This window comes from Capricornis sumatraensis, chromosome 10 (assembly GCF_032405125.1).
Source record: "Capricornis sumatraensis isolate serow.1 chromosome 10, serow.2, whole genome shotgun sequence".
NCBI lineage: Eukaryota > Metazoa > Chordata > Mammalia > Artiodactyla > Bovidae > Capricornis > Capricornis sumatraensis.
Window position 1 is genome coordinate 89,379,482 of NC_091078.1, and position 18,192 is coordinate 89,397,673.

Sequence of the window (18,192 nt, forward strand, 5' to 3'; positions counted from 1 at the left end):
TATTATGCATACTCTTGCACAATTTGACCTTGCATTTATTTTTTCTTGCTGATCTTGCCATAGCATGTGTTGATGCATCTCATTATCTTTAACAGTTGTTTAAAATTACAGTGTATGGATGTTTTATAATGTTTTTAACTGGATGCTTTAGTTGTTTCAATTGTTTGCTCTTAAAACCAGTGTTGAATTATAGTGTCCCATGTGTTTATCTTGGTGAACTTTTTGTGACTATTTTTATAAGTTAAATTTTTGACAGATACTTATTTTTAAATTATAGAATTATGGAATTGAAAGTAGTCTTCTAAGTGCAGACTATATCAAAGCCATTATATTGATATACAAACAAAAATTTTAAGATATTTGTAAGAGGAGTAATACAAATTCTTAATATTTTAGCATCTACTAATCTTTTTATCAGCTTATGTGTTTCTATTTACGAGGCTTTTTCTGGTATTCCCTAGGGTGTTCGTCCTGTGGCTCAGGCTGGCAATAAACACGGTGAACTCAGTCCTTTAGCTCTGTTTGCTTTCTTTGTGAATCGCTGCAAAGAAAACCTTCATGTTGTAGTGGCCTTTAGCCCCATTGGAGATGCCTTTCGAAATCGTTTGAGGCAATTCCCATCCCTCATCAATTGCTGTACCATTGACTGGTTTCAGGTTTGTAATTTGCAGTGTGTGTGTGTGTGTGTGTGTGTGTGTGTTAATTGTTCAGTTGTGTCTGACTCTTTGCAACCCCATGGTTGGTATCCCACCAGGCTCCGCTGTCCAAGTGATTCTCCAGGCAAGAATACTGGAGTGGGTTGCCATTCCCTTCTCCAGGGGCTCTTCCCAACCCAGGAATCAAACCTGGATGTCCTGCATTGCAGGCAGATTCTTTACCATCTGAACCATCAGAGATAACTAAATCTTTTGGACTCTTACAGAAATCTTATTCAACTTCTATTAATATGCATGTATCAAGTGCTTTTTAGTTACTCACTCTAATGGTAGCACCAGGGACTTGGAAGACTCCATGATCCCCAAAATGATCTCATATACTAGACTGGAAGACAAAACAGACAGCTAGCAAATGAACAGTCAGTTACATAAAAGAACCATAGTCTTGGCATGCAAAGTTGTACTTATTAAGGCAGTGTCTCTCTGAAGCATGAAAATGAATCCATTACATAGAGGAGGGTTGTATAAGGAACCAGTAGAATGTATCTTATATATATATGTATGTACATATATATGTATGTACATATGTTTACATGTTTACATATGTACATGTTTACATATATATATACACATCCATATGTATATGTATAAAGATATATTTAGGGATAGATATATCTTTATCTATTTATACATATATTTATTATAAGGAATTGGCTCACATCTTTACGGAGGCTGATGATTTTCAAGATTTGCAGTTGGCAAGCTGGAGACCCATGAAAGCTGATGATGTCATTCCAGTTTGAAGGACAGCAGGCTTGAGACCTAGGAAAAGGTGTTCTGCTTGAGTTCAAAGGCAGGAAAAAAAACTAATGTCCTCACTCAAAGGCCATCATGCAGGAGGAATTCCCTCTTATTTGAGGGAGGTTCAGCCTTTTTGTTCTATTCAGGCCTTCAACTGATTGGATGAGGCCCACTTACATTAGGGAGAGCAATCTGCTTTATTCAGTCTATTCATTTAAATGTTGAACCCATCCAAAATGCACCTCACAGAAACAACTAGAATAATGTTGGGCCAAATATATAGGCACACATAAAATTAACCATCATAAGAGGATAGCACATGCAGAGGTGTAACAGTGGGGAGAGTGTGGCTCATTTGGGCAAGTAGTTAAGTAGTTTGGTGTGGCTGACTGGCAATGAGGGCAATAGGAGTTAAGTTGGAGCTTTGAGTGGGTGCCAGGCTATAAATGAATGTGTAAATATGTCTAGGAATTTGGTTTTATACCAAAGACATTGCAAGGCAATTAACATGCATTTAGCTAATCTACATTTCAGGAATAACCCAAAACTTTTGGAAGCTTTATGGTGGATGATTTGGAATCAGGCAAAACAAGAGACAGGAAGACTAGCTGGGTGACAGTTTCAGTCATGCCAGCAGCGAATGATACAGGCTATCACCTCATTTAAACAGGGCACATCACCACTGCCTGTGTAAAACCATGCAGTATTTATGTTCTTGAGAAGGGTAGCTCATGGTGCCTTCTATTTATTTGTTTTATGCCTAATGTATTGTGGACTATAGCTTGACCCTGGATAGTTTCTTTTAAAAATAATTTTCTAATACGAATGGGTTTTATTCTCTTTCATCTTTATCAATTGCATGTTTGAAAAACAGTAATTCTTCCCTTTTGAGGACTGCAGTGTGTTTCAGCTAGTGGATGTTGTAGAATTTATACAACAATAAAAGTCATGTGAAACAGTTTTCCTTTATGCAAACTGTATCTTAATCTTGCTTTCGTTAAGTAACCCCAAACCAAAACCAAACAAACAAAGCCTGTCCAGTTAAAAGTGTTTCTTTTGTGAAATCTTGTAAGTACAATTCTATTTCTGAATATGTTTTTTATAACCATGAGGCTTTCTGTTCTATTATACGTGATTCATACTTATCGGGGGAAATTTTAAGAAAGAAAGAACGAGGAGTTGCAAATAGAGAAGGGAAGTTAAATGGATAACAGGGAGGAGCCGAGATTTTACAGTGAAGCAGTGGGGATAAAGAAACTGTGGCGGGGCACGGATGGCATTGTTTGAGGCCTGAATCTTTTAAGGCTGGGAAGTGAGTGTGAACTACTATGTGTCACATAGTCGAGAAGTCACTGACTTTTTGGATAGATCTCTGTTCTCCGAAATGGGGTGTAAACTTACCAGAGGTGCCGAAACAGTTCAGAAGATAAGGATAGAATTTACTGAAATACTCACTTGTGTATGAAATCTCTCATGTGAATTGACATTGCTTCTCTGGTGGCTCAGGTGGTAAATAATCTGCCTGCAATGCAGGACACCCAGGTTTGATCCCTGGGTTGGGAAGATCCCCTGGAGAAGGGAATGGCAACCCACTCCACAATTCTTGCCTGGAGAATTCTGTGGGCAGAGGAGCCTCGCGGGCTATAGTCCATGGAGTTACAAACAGTTGGACACAGCTGAGCAGCTTGCACTTTTACTTTCGCTTTCCCACTCAGTTTGTCTGTCAGATGGACATATGTCATAGATAGTATGCAAGGGACCCTCAGGGATTCTTGCAATGAACTGAAAATTGAAGATATACAATGCAGTTATAAGTGGACTGTGAAAAACTGTCATAAAACTAGCAGGAGCTAGCTCAAGCTCTGTGTCAGCTACACTTTAAGACCGAAAACAATGACAATTTAACAAGATCTGGTGAGACATTGGTTAAAACCCTGGTGGCTCAGATGGTGAAGAGTCTGCCTGCAGCGTGGGAGACCTGCCTTTGAACCCTGTGTCAGGAACATCCCCTGGAGAAGGAAATAGCAACCCACTTCAGTATCCTTGCCTGGCAAATTCCATGGATGGAGGAGCCTGGCAGGCTACGGTCCATGGGGTTGCAAAGATTTGGACATGACTGGGTGACTTCACTTTCACTCGGAATATGGATTTGTATCAACTGTTTAAATAATAAAAGTTATTCCCAGGGTGTGTCATGACTTGCAATATTAGCTTATGATGTCATGGTTACCTATCAACAGCCATTTTCTACCCACTTGATCTTTGCGGACAGAATTCTGATTTTGTTTGGGAAATTGCTACCCAAGTAGGCAAAGTCTAATAGGGATTCATTCCTGGTTGGCCTAAGTCAGCATTGGTGCTCTCACTGCTCTTACTTTTGACTGTTTTACACATGAGCCTTTTGATGATGTGTTCCTTACCAGTGGATCTGGATTTAAAGTCTGCCAGGGAGCTTTGGGGAGAAGCTTTTCAGAATAAAAAGAGTTACATGATCAGAAAATGGTGCTTATTTTGACATTTTACAAAAATTTGTTTATGTTAATAACAAATCTTTAAAGGCCTTTTTTTGGGTTCAAAAATATATTAGTACAGTAATACCATATGAATATAATTAATAAATATGTATATACTGGTAATGGGTGCTTAACACTTTTTTTAATAATTAATGGAGTATTTGATCAAAAAGCTTGATTTTTTACTAGAGGGCTGAACACTGAAAAAATTGATCTTAAAATGCATATTGTCTACTATAAAGGAAAAAAATTACAAGCATCTTGTTGAATCTAAATGGAATGAAGTTTGGGAGTACTCTGTTGAGCAAGTGAAGATTAAGTACTCATTTAACATAAATTATTTCATTGAGTAAATATTTCAAATATTTACCAACAAGAGCTGTTTAAGCACTGACAGTAACAGTAGTGAGGTAAGAGTCCTTGCTTTTGTGGATTTTACATTTTAATGGTGAGTTGGTGAGATAGACAAAAACAAATGAATAAATATATGTCAAATGTTGGTAAGTGCTAAGAAAAAGTCCAAGATAAGGGAAAGAATAACGAGGGAAAGAATGCTGTTTTAGAAAGAGTGCTTTGGGCAGACCTACCTGGTAAATTTGCATTTGCACAAAGATGTGAGAGAGTTGAACCACAGAGAGATCTAGATTAGGAGGATTCTAGTCAGAGGAACAGCAAATCCAAAGACCCAGGGCCAGAAGCACCCTTGGTGTATTCCAGGAAAAGCAAAGGAACCATCTCACTGAGGTGGGGAGTACTGGAGGAAAAGTGAATTTGTGGGGAAGAAAATCAAATGTTCAACTTTGGATGTTGTAACAAGTAGGAATTATGATGAGCTGCTGGTAACAGAAGGTGAAAGTCGCTCAGTCATGTCCAACTCTCTGTGACTCCATGGACTATACAACCCATGGAATTCTCCAGGCCAGAATACTGGGGTGGGTAGCCTTTCCCTGCTCCAGAGGATCTTCCCAACCCAGGGATCGAACCCAGGTCTCCCACACTGCAGGTGGATTCTTTTCCATTAGCTGAGCCACAAGGGAAGCCTGCTAGTAACAGAAACGTAAACTAAACACACAAGGGTTTTTTCCCCTCTCTCATACAGAAGAAAAATCTGAAGACCGGGACTTTTGTGACTTAACAAAGTCATCAGAATCCCATATTCTTTCTTCTTTATTATCCTCAGCATGTAGTTTCCATCTTCAGAGACATCATATGGCCTAATGTAGCTGCTAGAACTCCAACTTTCACATCTGTGTTCCAGGCAAGAAGTAGAATAATAGAAAGTAGGGCACAAAGACCCACGCCAGCTCTGTGTATCTCTCTAGAGAGCTTTCTCTGATGTCCCCACCCAGTAGATACTCATATGTCATTATCCACTCTGAATTGCAAAGGAGTCTAGGAAATCTAGTATTATAGCTGGGGATATTGCTATCTAGAATAAAATTGGAGTCTTAAGGAAAGGGGGCTGATAGGTATTAAGAGGGCAACAAAGCAGCCTGTACCATTGTTAGACTAAATTTGGGATGCCTACTAGACATCCAAGTGGAAGAGATAGGGAAATGGTATGATAGATCTTTGATATGTAAAATATTATCGACCTTTCCTATATTGAGTTATCTTTAATTTTAATGTAAAAAATACTTATATCTTTCATAGATTTACTTGTGACCTTAGTCCCTCTAATTCTATTTTCCCTACTAAGATTTTAATTTTCTCAACCTCAAGTTCTTCTCTCATAGGAAGACAATTTATATAAATTGAGTGTGACTAATCATTTTAAATTTCACTTGTTTTTCTTTTTCTTATTCTTAGCCATGGCCTGAAGATGCTCTTGAACGTGTAGCTGTGAAATTCTTGGAAACACTGGAGCTTACTGACGTTGAACGACGAGAGATAGTTCCAATCTGCAAACATTTTCACACTTCCATTATGGAACTTTCAGAAAGGTTAATATTAATAAATTTTAAAATGACAGTAATATCTTGTATGTTAAAGCATCTCTTTTAGGAGAAACTGCAAATTTTAATAGGATTTCTAAGTCTTATAATTCTCTTTAATCATTTAATTAGTTATGGCTTTTAAGTATTAGAAAGCTACTTGATCGAGGTTTAACAAAGAGCAAGGTATCTTAAGGGAAAGAATATAGCTGGATCTTAGAAATCACTAGAAGCAGGAGTTAAGAAGCCACCAGAAACCCAGAAATTCTTTTTCTCTATTTCTTATTCCTGTTTCTCTGTGGCATCTGCTTTCTAATCTTTTCTCTTTCAGGCTGAATTTTCTACTTTCCAGTGTATATGGAGGAAAACTGTCTGCCTCTCAATTCTCAAGTTTACTTCTTGCAGTTCCAGCTGATTAGCTCTTTCCAGCTTTCTAGTCCAGTTCATTCCAAAATGCGACTTAGCCTTCTTTGTGTCTAGTGCCCAGTCCTGGCCTGAACTGCTGTGTATAGTGTGGCAGGTTTCATAGAACAAACGTTGCTGCTGGGGCACTAGTTGGAAGTTCTTAGACAAGAAGGAAGATGGTTGGTAGGCTGTGGATACCTTAAAAGTATCAGTTTTACATCTGTTCATCTTCACGTCATACGTGCTCATTGTATATTGCCCATCCAAAGTTTTACAGCCAGTTGGCATGTTTGGCTCGGGCAGGTACACCACAAAGGGGGCTCTAGTCTACATACTCACCATGACACATCATTGCATCCATTGTTTTTATGTGTGTGAGTAGTAGTCTTATATTTCTGGCCAAGCGCCATTTAACCAACACGTGACACACGTGCAAGGAATGACGACTTTTTCTTGCTGTCCTATCTGTCGTCCTCTTTCCTTGTGTACAGTATCTTGGGTCTGTTATAGGATTAGATCCTCCTGGCATGTGAAACGTATAAAAAGGCCTCTATCGTTCTTGCTATAGTTCTCTCTTGAGACAAATCTTTGTGGATTTGTGCTTTTTTACTACATCATTTCTATTTGATACTAATATTTTGCAGACTAGAAATTAGGATGTGGTTCTGGGTAAAGTTAAGTACTCAGCAGCTGCTGAATAAAATCAACCTTTATTCTTAAACATTTGTTGTTAATGCTATGCTGAATTTACTTCTTACTTTGTAAAACCCATTATTTATAGTAATGCTGTGTGCCTCTCTTTTAGGTTCTTGCAAGAGTTAGGACGACATAACTATGTTACTGCTACTTCTTACCTTGAACTCATTGCCTCATTTCGACAACTGTTGACTAAGAGGCGACAAGCTATAATGGAAGCAAAACAGCGCTATGTGAATGGACTTGACAAATTAGCTTTTGCTGAGTCTCAGGTAAATTTGAGGAGCTGCTCAAGTGGAAATATAAGAAATATAAGAGATACAATTTATTGAGAATACATTATATGCTAGGTACTATGTTAGGTACTTCATTTGCATTCCTTTAATTATTCCTCATAATAACTCCATAAGGAAGACGCTTTTATGATCCTCATGTTACAGATGAGTAAAGTGAATTTTAGAATTTTAGAGTTCATTCAGACTGTACAGACTCAAATACATCCAGGTTTATTCTTAAGTTTTTGGCATTTGGTGAGAGTACAGTGTCAGGGTTGACTTTTTATTATAATAACTGGTTAAACATAAGACTTTTTTTCAAATGAGCCAAGTAATACTTATTAGCATTATTTCAACATAAGCAGCAGAGTGGGTGGTCTGAATGAATTGTACACCGTACACATAATATAATAGGGATACCCAGAGCTGCTACCATTTTTCTGACTTTTCTTCCGTGACAACTGCATTCTTCCATTGCCCTGTCATACTCAAGAAAGATAACGTCTTTTGTGAAGAAAACTGGCCACATTCTCATGGCTTTGTTTATCATGTAAAGAACTGGGGGAAAAAAGTTAAGCTTTTCTGGGCCTGATTTTAGGTTTCGGTTTTCTCTTCTTGGCTTCTATAGCTATTGTAGTTATGAAAACTAATGACAAATTGTCTATTTAGGTTGGTGAAATGAAAACAGAGCTTGTCCAATTACAGCCCAAATTAGAGGAAGCAAAAGTTGAAAATGCAAATATGATGCAGGTAAAGTGTCCTGAATTTTTAAAAAATTGATGACAAAAGACAATTGAAATACATAAATTCAGCTTTGATAATAACCCTTAATTCATTTGTGACAAGATCTTTGAGACGTTACTCTTTTCCGTTGATCCACTGGGTTCCTTGTGGGTTCTGTTGTTTTTGGAGAAAGATGAGAAGCCCATCACTATATTAGGTCATATATATTTACATTTCTCCTCATTATATCCTTCAAAATTATATGTTTGGTGTCCTAGTTTTCAAATATTCTTTTATCTCTAGGATAGAGAAAACAATAGGATGTTTAAGCATGTTTAAGATGTCTTTATTTTTTTCTCTCTTTTGCTTAGATTATTGAGATAGAATCTGCACAAGTGGAAGCAAAAAGAAAGTTTGTGAAATTTGATGAAGAGATAGCCAGTGGAAAAGCTGAGGAAGCCCAAACTCTGAAGAATGAATGTGAAAGTGATCTAGCTGAGGCAATTCCAGCCTTGGAAGCAGCCCTCTCTGCACTGGATACACTAAAGGCAAGTGTTGGAATGAGCTGGTGTTTTATCAGCGACTGTAACTGTACAACAGAGACTTGGTTAATTCCGTGTTGATCATTTTCAGTGGGTGCTATTATATTGTTATCATCCAGTCAAATTAAATTTGACTCTTAACAATTCCACTTTGATATATTGTTATCTTATGTTTTTGCTTGTGTATATTTATTTATAATTTTCATTCAGGATATTCCAGTGGGAATGGAACAATCTCCAAGAGGCCAAAGCGGTTCTGTACATGAGCCAGGAGGCATTTGTTAAATAGAATACGGAGTCACCTCTCTGCAGCCTTCTGGCCATGCATGTACAGAAAAACCTAAAGATCATTCCCAGTGTAGATGTGTGTTGCGCCTGTCTGCATTAGACTGTTGCATAATTCTCTATACAGGGTCTTTAGGCAAACCAGAATAATCTCACCAAACAGATCAGGGAGATGAGCTTCTATTAGCTAGGGAGGCCCAGTGTAATATGGGAGTTCAGGATATCCAGTCCCCACTCTCTGCCTTTTTTCCTAATCAGTGCCCTAACTTTCATGTAAAATACCTGACAAAATGGTAAGCTCAACCTGTCACTGAAGTGACCTAATGGTAGAACCTAATGACCTCCTGCAGCTCCAGCTGCGTAGGAAACTAAGCTCTATTGTCGTTAGCTTTCCAGCAATTGCAACGGAAGTCAGAGGCTATTGGAGAGGATAGTGAATAAATGGATCTATTGTGTCTGTCATAACAATATATGCCTTTTTAGGAAATAAACTTGGAATTGGAAACCACCTCTTCTTTCATTTTTGGTGGGTAAAACTAATATGTAAACAAATATGGAATTAAGCCTTTATCTAACTTAGGGTTCTTAAGATGGATTTCATGTGTAGGCTTGGTATATCGTTGTATAAAAATTTTGTGTATGTGCGCAAAAGTATTTTATTAGAAATGTTCTTAGTTGACATCACATTCTCATAAGGATCTGTGAACTCTCAAACACTTGGGAAACATTGATTTACTGTGCTTCAATTTTTTGTTACCTTTGTTATAACCACACAGAGCAAAAAACAATTATAGTTTCAGATGAAAATCAGTGCTGTTATTACTCTCCAACATTATAAAATAACTGTCATTATTTACAAATTGGCTGTCCTAAAGGCATCCTGTTTTCTTTTGATTTAGCCAGCTGACATTACAATCGTGAAGTCAATGAAGAATCCTCCAGCTGGTGTTAAACTAGTTATGGCTGCTGTTTGTGTTATGAAAGATATAAAACCAGAAAAAATTTCGGATCCTTCAGGAACTGGAGGCAAGGTAATAACTAGACACAGATTCATCATGTTCATGAATGTACAGAACACTTTACAACAACTGTTACCAAATTAAACGCCAATAGTACCCAGTCTAAGGAAGACACATTGTGTATGTAGTCCAGGGTAAAGTGAAGGCAGTACTCTGTGCTGTGTTTAGTCACTCAGTCATGTCCGACTCTTTGCAACCCCATGGACTATAGACCACTAGGTTCCTCTGTCCGTGCAGATTCTCCAGGCAAGAATACTGGAGTGGGTTGCCTCTCCCTCCTCCAGGGGATCTTCCCAACCCAGGGACTGAACCCAGGTCTCCCACATTGCTGGTGGATTCTTTACCTTCTGAGCTACCACAGAAGCCTGAGGGCAGTATAGTATCAGAGAAATGTAGTCCCAGTGGTTTCCACCTCCTTTTCTGGCTATGCAGGATTCGCCACTCTCCTGGGTGGGTTTGAATGAACAGGGACATAGCTGTGATTTTCTTCCTAAGAGCCTCAAGAATGGTTATACAGGTGTTGTTTCCAAGCATTCAAGAAATTCTGCTGAGGTAACTAGTACTGTGATGTCGTTAAAACTATGTGCTTGGGAGCCAGAATGTCTGTATTCAGAAATCCTGACCCTCCCAGCAGTGTGACCCTGGGGAAGATGCTTAACCTCTGCGGACCTCTGTAAAAGCAGCATTGTCATAGTACTTTGGTCACAAAGTTAACGTGAGGATTGGCTTAGTTACTACATACCAAGATCGTAACGTATAAGGCCTTTCACACAGTAAGCTGTCTGTGATAATAAATGCTACACATTTATTAGTAAACATTAGCTGTTATTATTGCAATTGTTATTCAAAGGTATATCCCTTAAAAAGAAAGGTATAACATCTATCCTAAACTAAATTTATAGACTTATTTTCTTTTCAGAGTTTTTTCTTTTTCTTTTCAAGTTTTTACAATACCTAAGTTTAAATCCCTGAATTGGAGAATTGGGGTTTTTGTCGGGGGCCCATTCTGTCCTCCCTTGAGATAATAAAGATAAAAAAATAGGCTCCTACCTTATCAAGTTATTCTCATACACACACACACACACACACACACACACCACTCACACACCCCTATCAAGCTTATGAAATAAGGAAAAAGAATGTTCAGCTAGTTATGTAACATTTTTAATTTTATGAGCATGAGCACCACGTGCTTTAGCTTGTAACTGACTGAGCAGTGTATAGTCTTTGTCTTACTGCTTTCTTCTCTGTATTCCACTTGGGAAAATCTAGGTAGGTGAGGGGATTTTCTGTAAGAAAAATGTTTGCTACCCGTCCTAGTCCATTTGGGCTACTCTAACAAATTACCATAGATTGGAGTGGTTATCAACAATGAACATTTATTTCTCACACTTCTAGAGGCTGGTAAGTCCAAAATCAAGCCTGCAGTAGATTCAGTGTCTGGTGAGGGTTCAAGTCCCGGTTATAGACTACTGTCTTCACGTGGTGGAATGGGAGGGAGCTCCCTGCCCTCTATTTTATAAGGGGACTGATTACATCCATGACTTAATCACGTTACTAAGACCCCACTTCCAAGTACTATTATACTGGGAAGTAGACTTTAGCATAGGAATTTGGGGAGAGGACACAGACTTTCAGTTTATAGCACTACCTGTATGATTTGAAAGTCAAAATTAAAGGAAAATAAAAGTTGAAATAGTAAAAATATTGTTTCTTATATGAAATTTTGATGGTATTTGTACCAGCTGCTTTTCTTAAGTTTTCTAAAAAGAAATGATCATATTTTTTCCCTGTCGGTGTTTTTTCTTTAAATTAAAGTTTTAAAAATTTTACTTATTTTTTGGACTGTGCTGCGTCTTTGTTGCTATGCACAGCTTTTCTCTAGTTGTGGTGCACAGGCTTCTCATTGCAGTGGCTTTTGTTGTGGAACAAGGGCTTTAGAGCGCAGGCTCAGTACTTGTGACGTGGTACACGGTCTTAGTTTTTCTGTGGCATGTGGGATCCTCCCGAACCAGGGATCTAACCCCTGTTTTCTGCATTGCAAGGTGTACTCTTAACCACAGGACCACCAGGGAAACCCTCAATATTTAATTTTTAATAATAAGTTCAATATGTAAATTCATATGCATATTTTAAATATTTGATATACTTAACATGTTATCAGAGAGAGGAGTCTCTTTATTTCATTTCCAAGGACATGTAAGTAGATATTTTGAAATTCAGTGTATAGTTTCTCTGGATTAATATACCTTAAACCTCAAGAAGAAAAGTTTTATATCAAACATACTTAAGTATACATATAATGTTTCTGTAAATTTTATTTATAGATATTAGATTACTGGGGACCTAGCAAAAAACTTCTGGGAGATATGAATTTCTTAAGAGATTTGAGAGAATATGACAAAGACAATATTCCGGTGAGTTTCAGTGGATTTTTTTCTATAAATGTAATTTTGCCCAGATATATAAAATCTTTAACATTTTTCAGTATTATATAAAATGTAAGCAAATAGAGTGTCAATAGAATTAAAATAGTAAAGGAATACTTATTAATGACTATATTATGAATTTTCATAATGCATAAAACCACTCCTCTTTCAGACCATCCATAGTCATTGAATAAATTAACTGTTTTAGTGTATTACTGACACGAAAGAGTTCTTGAAGTGTCTTCTTAAAATAGTTTATTTCTTAACATATTGGATACACAAATTTCTGAGATTAAAAGTATATAATTTTTCATCCAAACTTCTATTTATTTATGTTTAGTTGTTCTTTTTCCTTGTTTACACATGTTTTCCCAAACTGCAAAGGTCTTTTAATTTTTTTTAGGAGACATATCTCGTCTACCTGTAATAAATTTGCTGCAATTATGCTTATTTTAAAAATATCTCAAAGTACTGACTTTGGTTTTTAAAGACAACATAACTGTTTTATATACTCTTTTTTAAACTATATATGATCAATTTTTCATCTAATGATTGTGTGGTATATGTTGAAATTTTAAGATCTAAATCTTTGTTTCCCAGGTGACTGTTATGCAGAAGATTCGTGGTGAATACTTAACAAACCCTGAATTTGATCCTCCTAAGGTTGCTAAAGCTTCCTCTGCAGCTGAGGGTCTGTGTAAGTGGATCATGGCTATGGAAGTGTATGACAGAGTTGCAAAGGTATTTTGAGGATCAGCGCATCCGTTTTCTATTGAAATATTCCCATAAATTAAAATCTATGCCTTTGAAATGGAGAAGGAAATGGCAACCTGCTCCAGTATTTTTTCCTGGAGAATCCCATGGGCAGAGGAGCCTGGCAGACTACCGTCCATGGGGTCACAAGAGTTGGACATGACTTAGGGACTAAACCAACCAATGCCTTTGAAAACACTAAGGTTAGCTTCTGTTGAGTTCAGCCTTAACTCATTTCCCCTCATATTTAATAAAAAGGTCGTGATTTTAAATGTTTTTTTTTAATCTTTCATTTTAGGATTGAAGTTCTTTCTTCAACTGAAAAAAAAAAGTGGTGTTTTGAATTCACTCTAGTAACGAATATTTGGTGAAAAAAGGAAAATTGAAATAAATTTGTTCATAATAAAAGATCTATGCCCTTATTTACTAGTTCAGAAGTTTCTAAAAGTGATTCCACAGAGAACTTGTCCTGCTCCAGCATAATCAGTTCAGTTCAGTCGCTCAGTCTTGTCCGACTCTTTGCCACCCCATGGACAGCATAATCAGACGTTAATTGAGTGTCTAGTGGATGAAGAGAATGCTTACGTATGACATAACCTGTTGGGACCAGTATACATGAGAGCAGGGAGATCAGCAGAACTGGCCAGACTGACCTATAGTTACAGGGACCTGGGGCAAAAGAGAATTAAGTTTTATGGGAGACATCAGAAGCAAAGAAAAATCCAAAACATCAAAGGCCAAGCGGCAGATGAAAATCTTGATGCAGAGGTCAGAAGTAAGAAATTCCAATAGGGTTAAGAGGAAAAGCATGGACTCAAGCAGTGATAGAGAGCTTTTTTTGGAGACTCCCTGGGGCCAGATTACAGGAGAGCAGAGAATGGTTAAGAGCATTTTGTATGGGGTGGGAGAAAGCTTCAAGAGAGAGGGGACATATTTATACCTATGGCTGATTCATATTGATATATGGCAGAAACCAATATTATAAAATAATTATCCTTTAATTAAAAATAAATAAATTTTTTAAAAGTGCACTTTGCAAATTTGACTAGCAAAGGACCAAGGAAGCACTGGCCTTGCCCTCTGTAACTTGCAAAATTCTACCAAGGGGAGCAGAAAATATAAATAAAAATGCCCATGGAAATACATGATATTATGTGTTTAGAAAAACCTTAGAGTACAGAATGAGTAATCAGGCTGTAACAACTGAAAAGATATTCCTAATGAGGCATACATGCTTGTTAAAGAGGTATGGATTTTATTCATGTCAGAGGAATAGACCAGTATACACCTGGTATAAGTAAAATTAATTCTATCTGAATGTCCTTCCATTTGAACACCTTGTCCCTCCCCATAGTAGTCCCAGCAGGTCCGCAAACTGTCAACTCTGCCTGTTTCTGCATGTCCAACAAGACATGTGAATGTTCTGGATTCTTTGTATAAAGCAGAGAATCTAAGGTATTCAGGTTCTTTTCTGACTTCCCACCCTGTTCAGTTCAGTCACTCAGTCATGTCCGACTCTTTGCGACCCTATGAATCGCAGCACGCCAGGCCTCCCTGTCCATCACCAACTCCCGGAGTCTACTCAAACTCATGTCCATCAAGTTGGTGATGCCATCCAGCCATCTCATCCTCTGTCGTCACCTTCTCCTCCTGCCCCCAATCCCTCCCAGCATCAGGGTCTTTTCCAATGAGTCAACTCTTCGCATGAGGTGGCCAAAGTATTGGAGTTTCAACCTCAGCATCAGTCCTTCCAATGAACACCTTGGACCGAACTCCTTTAGGATGGTCTGGTTGAATCTCCTTGCAGTCCAAGGGACTGTCAAGAGTCTTCTCCAACACCACAGTTCAAAAGCATCAATTCTTCGGCGCTCAGCTTTTTTCACAGTCCTACTCTCATATCCGTACATGACCACTGGAAAAACCATAGCCTTGACTAGATGGAACTTTGTTGACAAAGTAGTGTCTCTGCTTTTTAATATGCTGTCTAGTTTGGTCATAACTTTCCTTCCAAGGAGTAAGCCTTGTACCTCCACACTATTTTAATTTCAATGCACCTGCCTTGTGTTGTTATGGAAAGGTTGAAGGGAGATATCCAGCAAGCTCTTCTCTAAAGTCCAAAGTAGGAAGAAAAGCTTCCTAATTTCTGTTTAACACATTCTCCCTTCAGGATTTCTGCTCTGAGGAGAGAAAGCAGGTCAATCGTATCTGATTCTTTGCTTCAGTCTTCCTCTTGGCCTTCAGCTCACTCATGGCAATGTGTCAGTAGACTTAGGTCTCCCTTCTTTCAAATGGACATATACTCTCTTTGGTCAGTTTATAAATTCCTTATACTGGTGTCTTACAGTATACTCTAACCAAGTTGGCCTTACCCCATTCTTCATATACTGATGAGCATAATAAAATAAAAACTTTAGGAAATCATTTTTCTCTCAACAAAGCCTCACTTTTCACAATTGATTGAGGAAAATTCAATTTTGATAGCGAAGCTAAATACCAAGTCTTTATTTCTCTTTGTATTACTGCTACTGTCTTAATCTCCTCAAGGCAAATGTAATCCTCAGCTGACTGGGAAGGAAATCAAAAGCTTGGAAATGCCAAAACAAAAAAAAAAAAAGGAGCACATTCATGTATTTTTAAGTGTTTGTCATTTCTGTTACATGTTATTCTGTTTTGCCTCAGTTCAAAGGCAACTCCTGATTGTATTGAGATGTTTTGCTACATATTATGCTTTTGTGCTACATTTTGTGACATATTATTAGAGTAACTTGCCCATTTATAGATGAAGTTTGCTGGTCCAGGATGATTTTATATATTTTATAAGATATAGAAATGTATTTTACTTTATTTGCATATGAAAATATAAGATTTAAGGAATTTAAAATTTGCATGATTTATTTTTATAAGTAATAAATGTATTTATAATCATAAATAAACATTTAAAATTCACAATATCTATAAAGGATTATGTTGACTGTCAGTGTTCTATATAGTACATGTTATAGCTGCACGTACTGTTCCCAAACAGGTAGTGGCTCCTAAGAAAGCCCGCTTAACAGAAGCTCAGAAGTCCTTAGCTGAGACAATGGAGCTTTTGAATCAGAAGAGAGAAGAACTAGCAGAAGTAGAACATCATTTGGAAAATTTAGAAAGAATATTTCTTGAGAAAACTGAGGAAAAAGCTCGTTTAGAAGACCAGGTGGAACTTTGTGCAAAGAAACTTGAAAGAGCCTCAAAACTAATTGGAGGACTAGGTGGCGAAAAATCGAGGTCAGATTTCTACTCATTTTAACAATGGTTTCAAATCTCTGGCTCGAATATGCAGCTCTCTTCGGGTATTATGATTGCTGCCATGCCATGCTCAGTCGCTTCAGTCGTGTCTGACTCTCTGTGACCTCATGGACCGTAGCCTGCCAGGCTTCTCTGTCCATGGTATTTTTCCAGGCAAGAATACTGGAGTGAGTTGTTTATCTTGATTACTGATTTTTAAATGGCTGGTTGAGAATATGGGACTTTCTATAAAGCACCTGGCTAGGCTTCTCCTAACAGAATTTCAGTGTCAAGGATGGTGTTTGCAACTTGCTTTCAAATGTTAAAAGAGAGAGAAAGAGAAAGAGGCAAATAAGGCTAAAGATAAGTTTTAATCTTAGTGGTGAGTATGTGGATGATCATTGTGCAGTTCTTTCCAGTTTTGTGTTCAAATGTTTTGCAATAAAGTGTTTGGAAGGGAGTAGTGAATATGTGGTTCATTTTGTTAAATTTATTTTAAATAACTGACTTGAGGTAACAAAGCCAGTTAGCTTTATTCTAATCTGTTTATACTAGTCAGCCAATTATCATAGCTATTAATTGTATTTGTTGAATGAATAGCATGATAAAGTAACATACTTTTGATGATGCTTCATAGTGCAGATTAGATGGTTTTGAAATGCACTTTTTATGGTGAAAGTTTCATTAAATGGAAAAAGATACCAACCTTAGCTATAGTATGCCAACTGCTATACAACTTAAATGTAATTTTTGGTAATGAATTACAAATGTTCCTGCGTTTTTCAGAAACAAATAGCAGGGCCACTGGGCCAAATCATCCTGAATAAAATTATTAGACAAAATTCTGGTGATTTTTTTTTGTTTCTGTTTTCCTATCCTGAAAGAACAAGTCCTATAAGAAATGCATAATATTCTAATAATGAATAGTGAATTATTGTTTGTAGAACATAAATGTGTATTATAGCATATTAGAGCTAGAAGGGACCTAACCTCCTCATTTTATAGATAAGCAAGTGCCCAACTTTTCATGGCATTTTGTTATAGAATTTGCACTAGAAACACCTGGCTGTTTCATTACTGTCTTTAATCATTCTCTTTGGTGAGGGTATTTTGCCTTTGATTGGTCTCCTAGATGGTCTCAAGCTGCAGATGACCTTCAGACAGTATATGAAAATTTGACTGGTGATGTCTTAATATCAGCAGGAGTAATAGCCTACCTTGGTGCTTTCACTTCTGGCTTTCGACAAACATGTACAGAAGATTGGAGCATGTTGTGCAAGGTAATGGTTTTATATTTTCTTATGAGTTTATTTTTAGAACATTTAAAATATATGTTGGGGTATTTGGGGGGAAAGGATGATAATAAAAATAGAGAAGGAAAGAAATGACTGAAAATATGAAGTTTTTTTCTTCTTATTTGATCAGTAAAATATTTCCATAGTCTAACTTTTCATTCAGCTTTTTCAGCTGTTTAGAATTATTAAATACTAACAACAAATAATATATTAATTAAAATATTTTAATCAACAAGATAAGAGAAAATGTCAAAAATAAGTCTGTGTATTTCTAACAGGAGAAAAAAATCCCATGTTCAGAGGAGTTCTCACTGAGTAAGACCTTGGGTGATCCAGTAACAATCAGAGCCTGGAATATTGCTGGATTGCCTACAGATACTTTCTCCATAGACAATGGAGTGATTGTTAACAACTCCCGGCGCTGGTAAGGAAGATAAAGTGTTTATTTTTCAATTATTTTACTTGAAACTTTTCGGACATAGAGAAAAATTGAAAGGATTTCAGAGTAAGTACCCATATAGCTACTACCTCCTAGATCTTGCAGTTAACATTTCATTATTCTTGCCCATCCCTCTATCCTTCCATCAACTCATCCTTTT

At 37.2% G+C, this 18,192-nt stretch overlaps 1 protein-coding gene across 1 annotated transcript in view; it reads left to right on the forward strand.

Annotated features, from left to right (window-relative positions):
* Window positions 1-18,192, forward strand: part of DNAH12 (dynein axonemal heavy chain 12) — a 166,675-nt gene that overhangs the window by 101,026 nt on the left and 47,457 nt on the right. Inside the window, exons 44-54 of the mRNA XM_068981725.1 lie at window positions 462-656; window positions 5,780-5,913; window positions 7,115-7,277; window positions 7,950-8,030; window positions 8,375-8,551; window positions 9,730-9,861; window positions 12,177-12,266; window positions 12,879-13,019; window positions 16,057-16,298; window positions 17,431-17,578; window positions 17,872-18,017. Of these exons, the coding sequence (XP_068837826.1) occupies window positions 462-656; window positions 5,780-5,913; window positions 7,115-7,277; window positions 7,950-8,030; window positions 8,375-8,551; window positions 9,730-9,861; window positions 12,177-12,266; window positions 12,879-13,019; window positions 16,057-16,298; window positions 17,431-17,578; window positions 17,872-18,017 (1,649 nt within the window). The remainder of the gene's footprint in view (window positions 1-461; window positions 657-5,779; window positions 5,914-7,114; window positions 7,278-7,949; window positions 8,031-8,374; window positions 8,552-9,729; window positions 9,862-12,176; window positions 12,267-12,878; window positions 13,020-16,056; window positions 16,299-17,430; window positions 17,579-17,871; window positions 18,018-18,192) is intronic.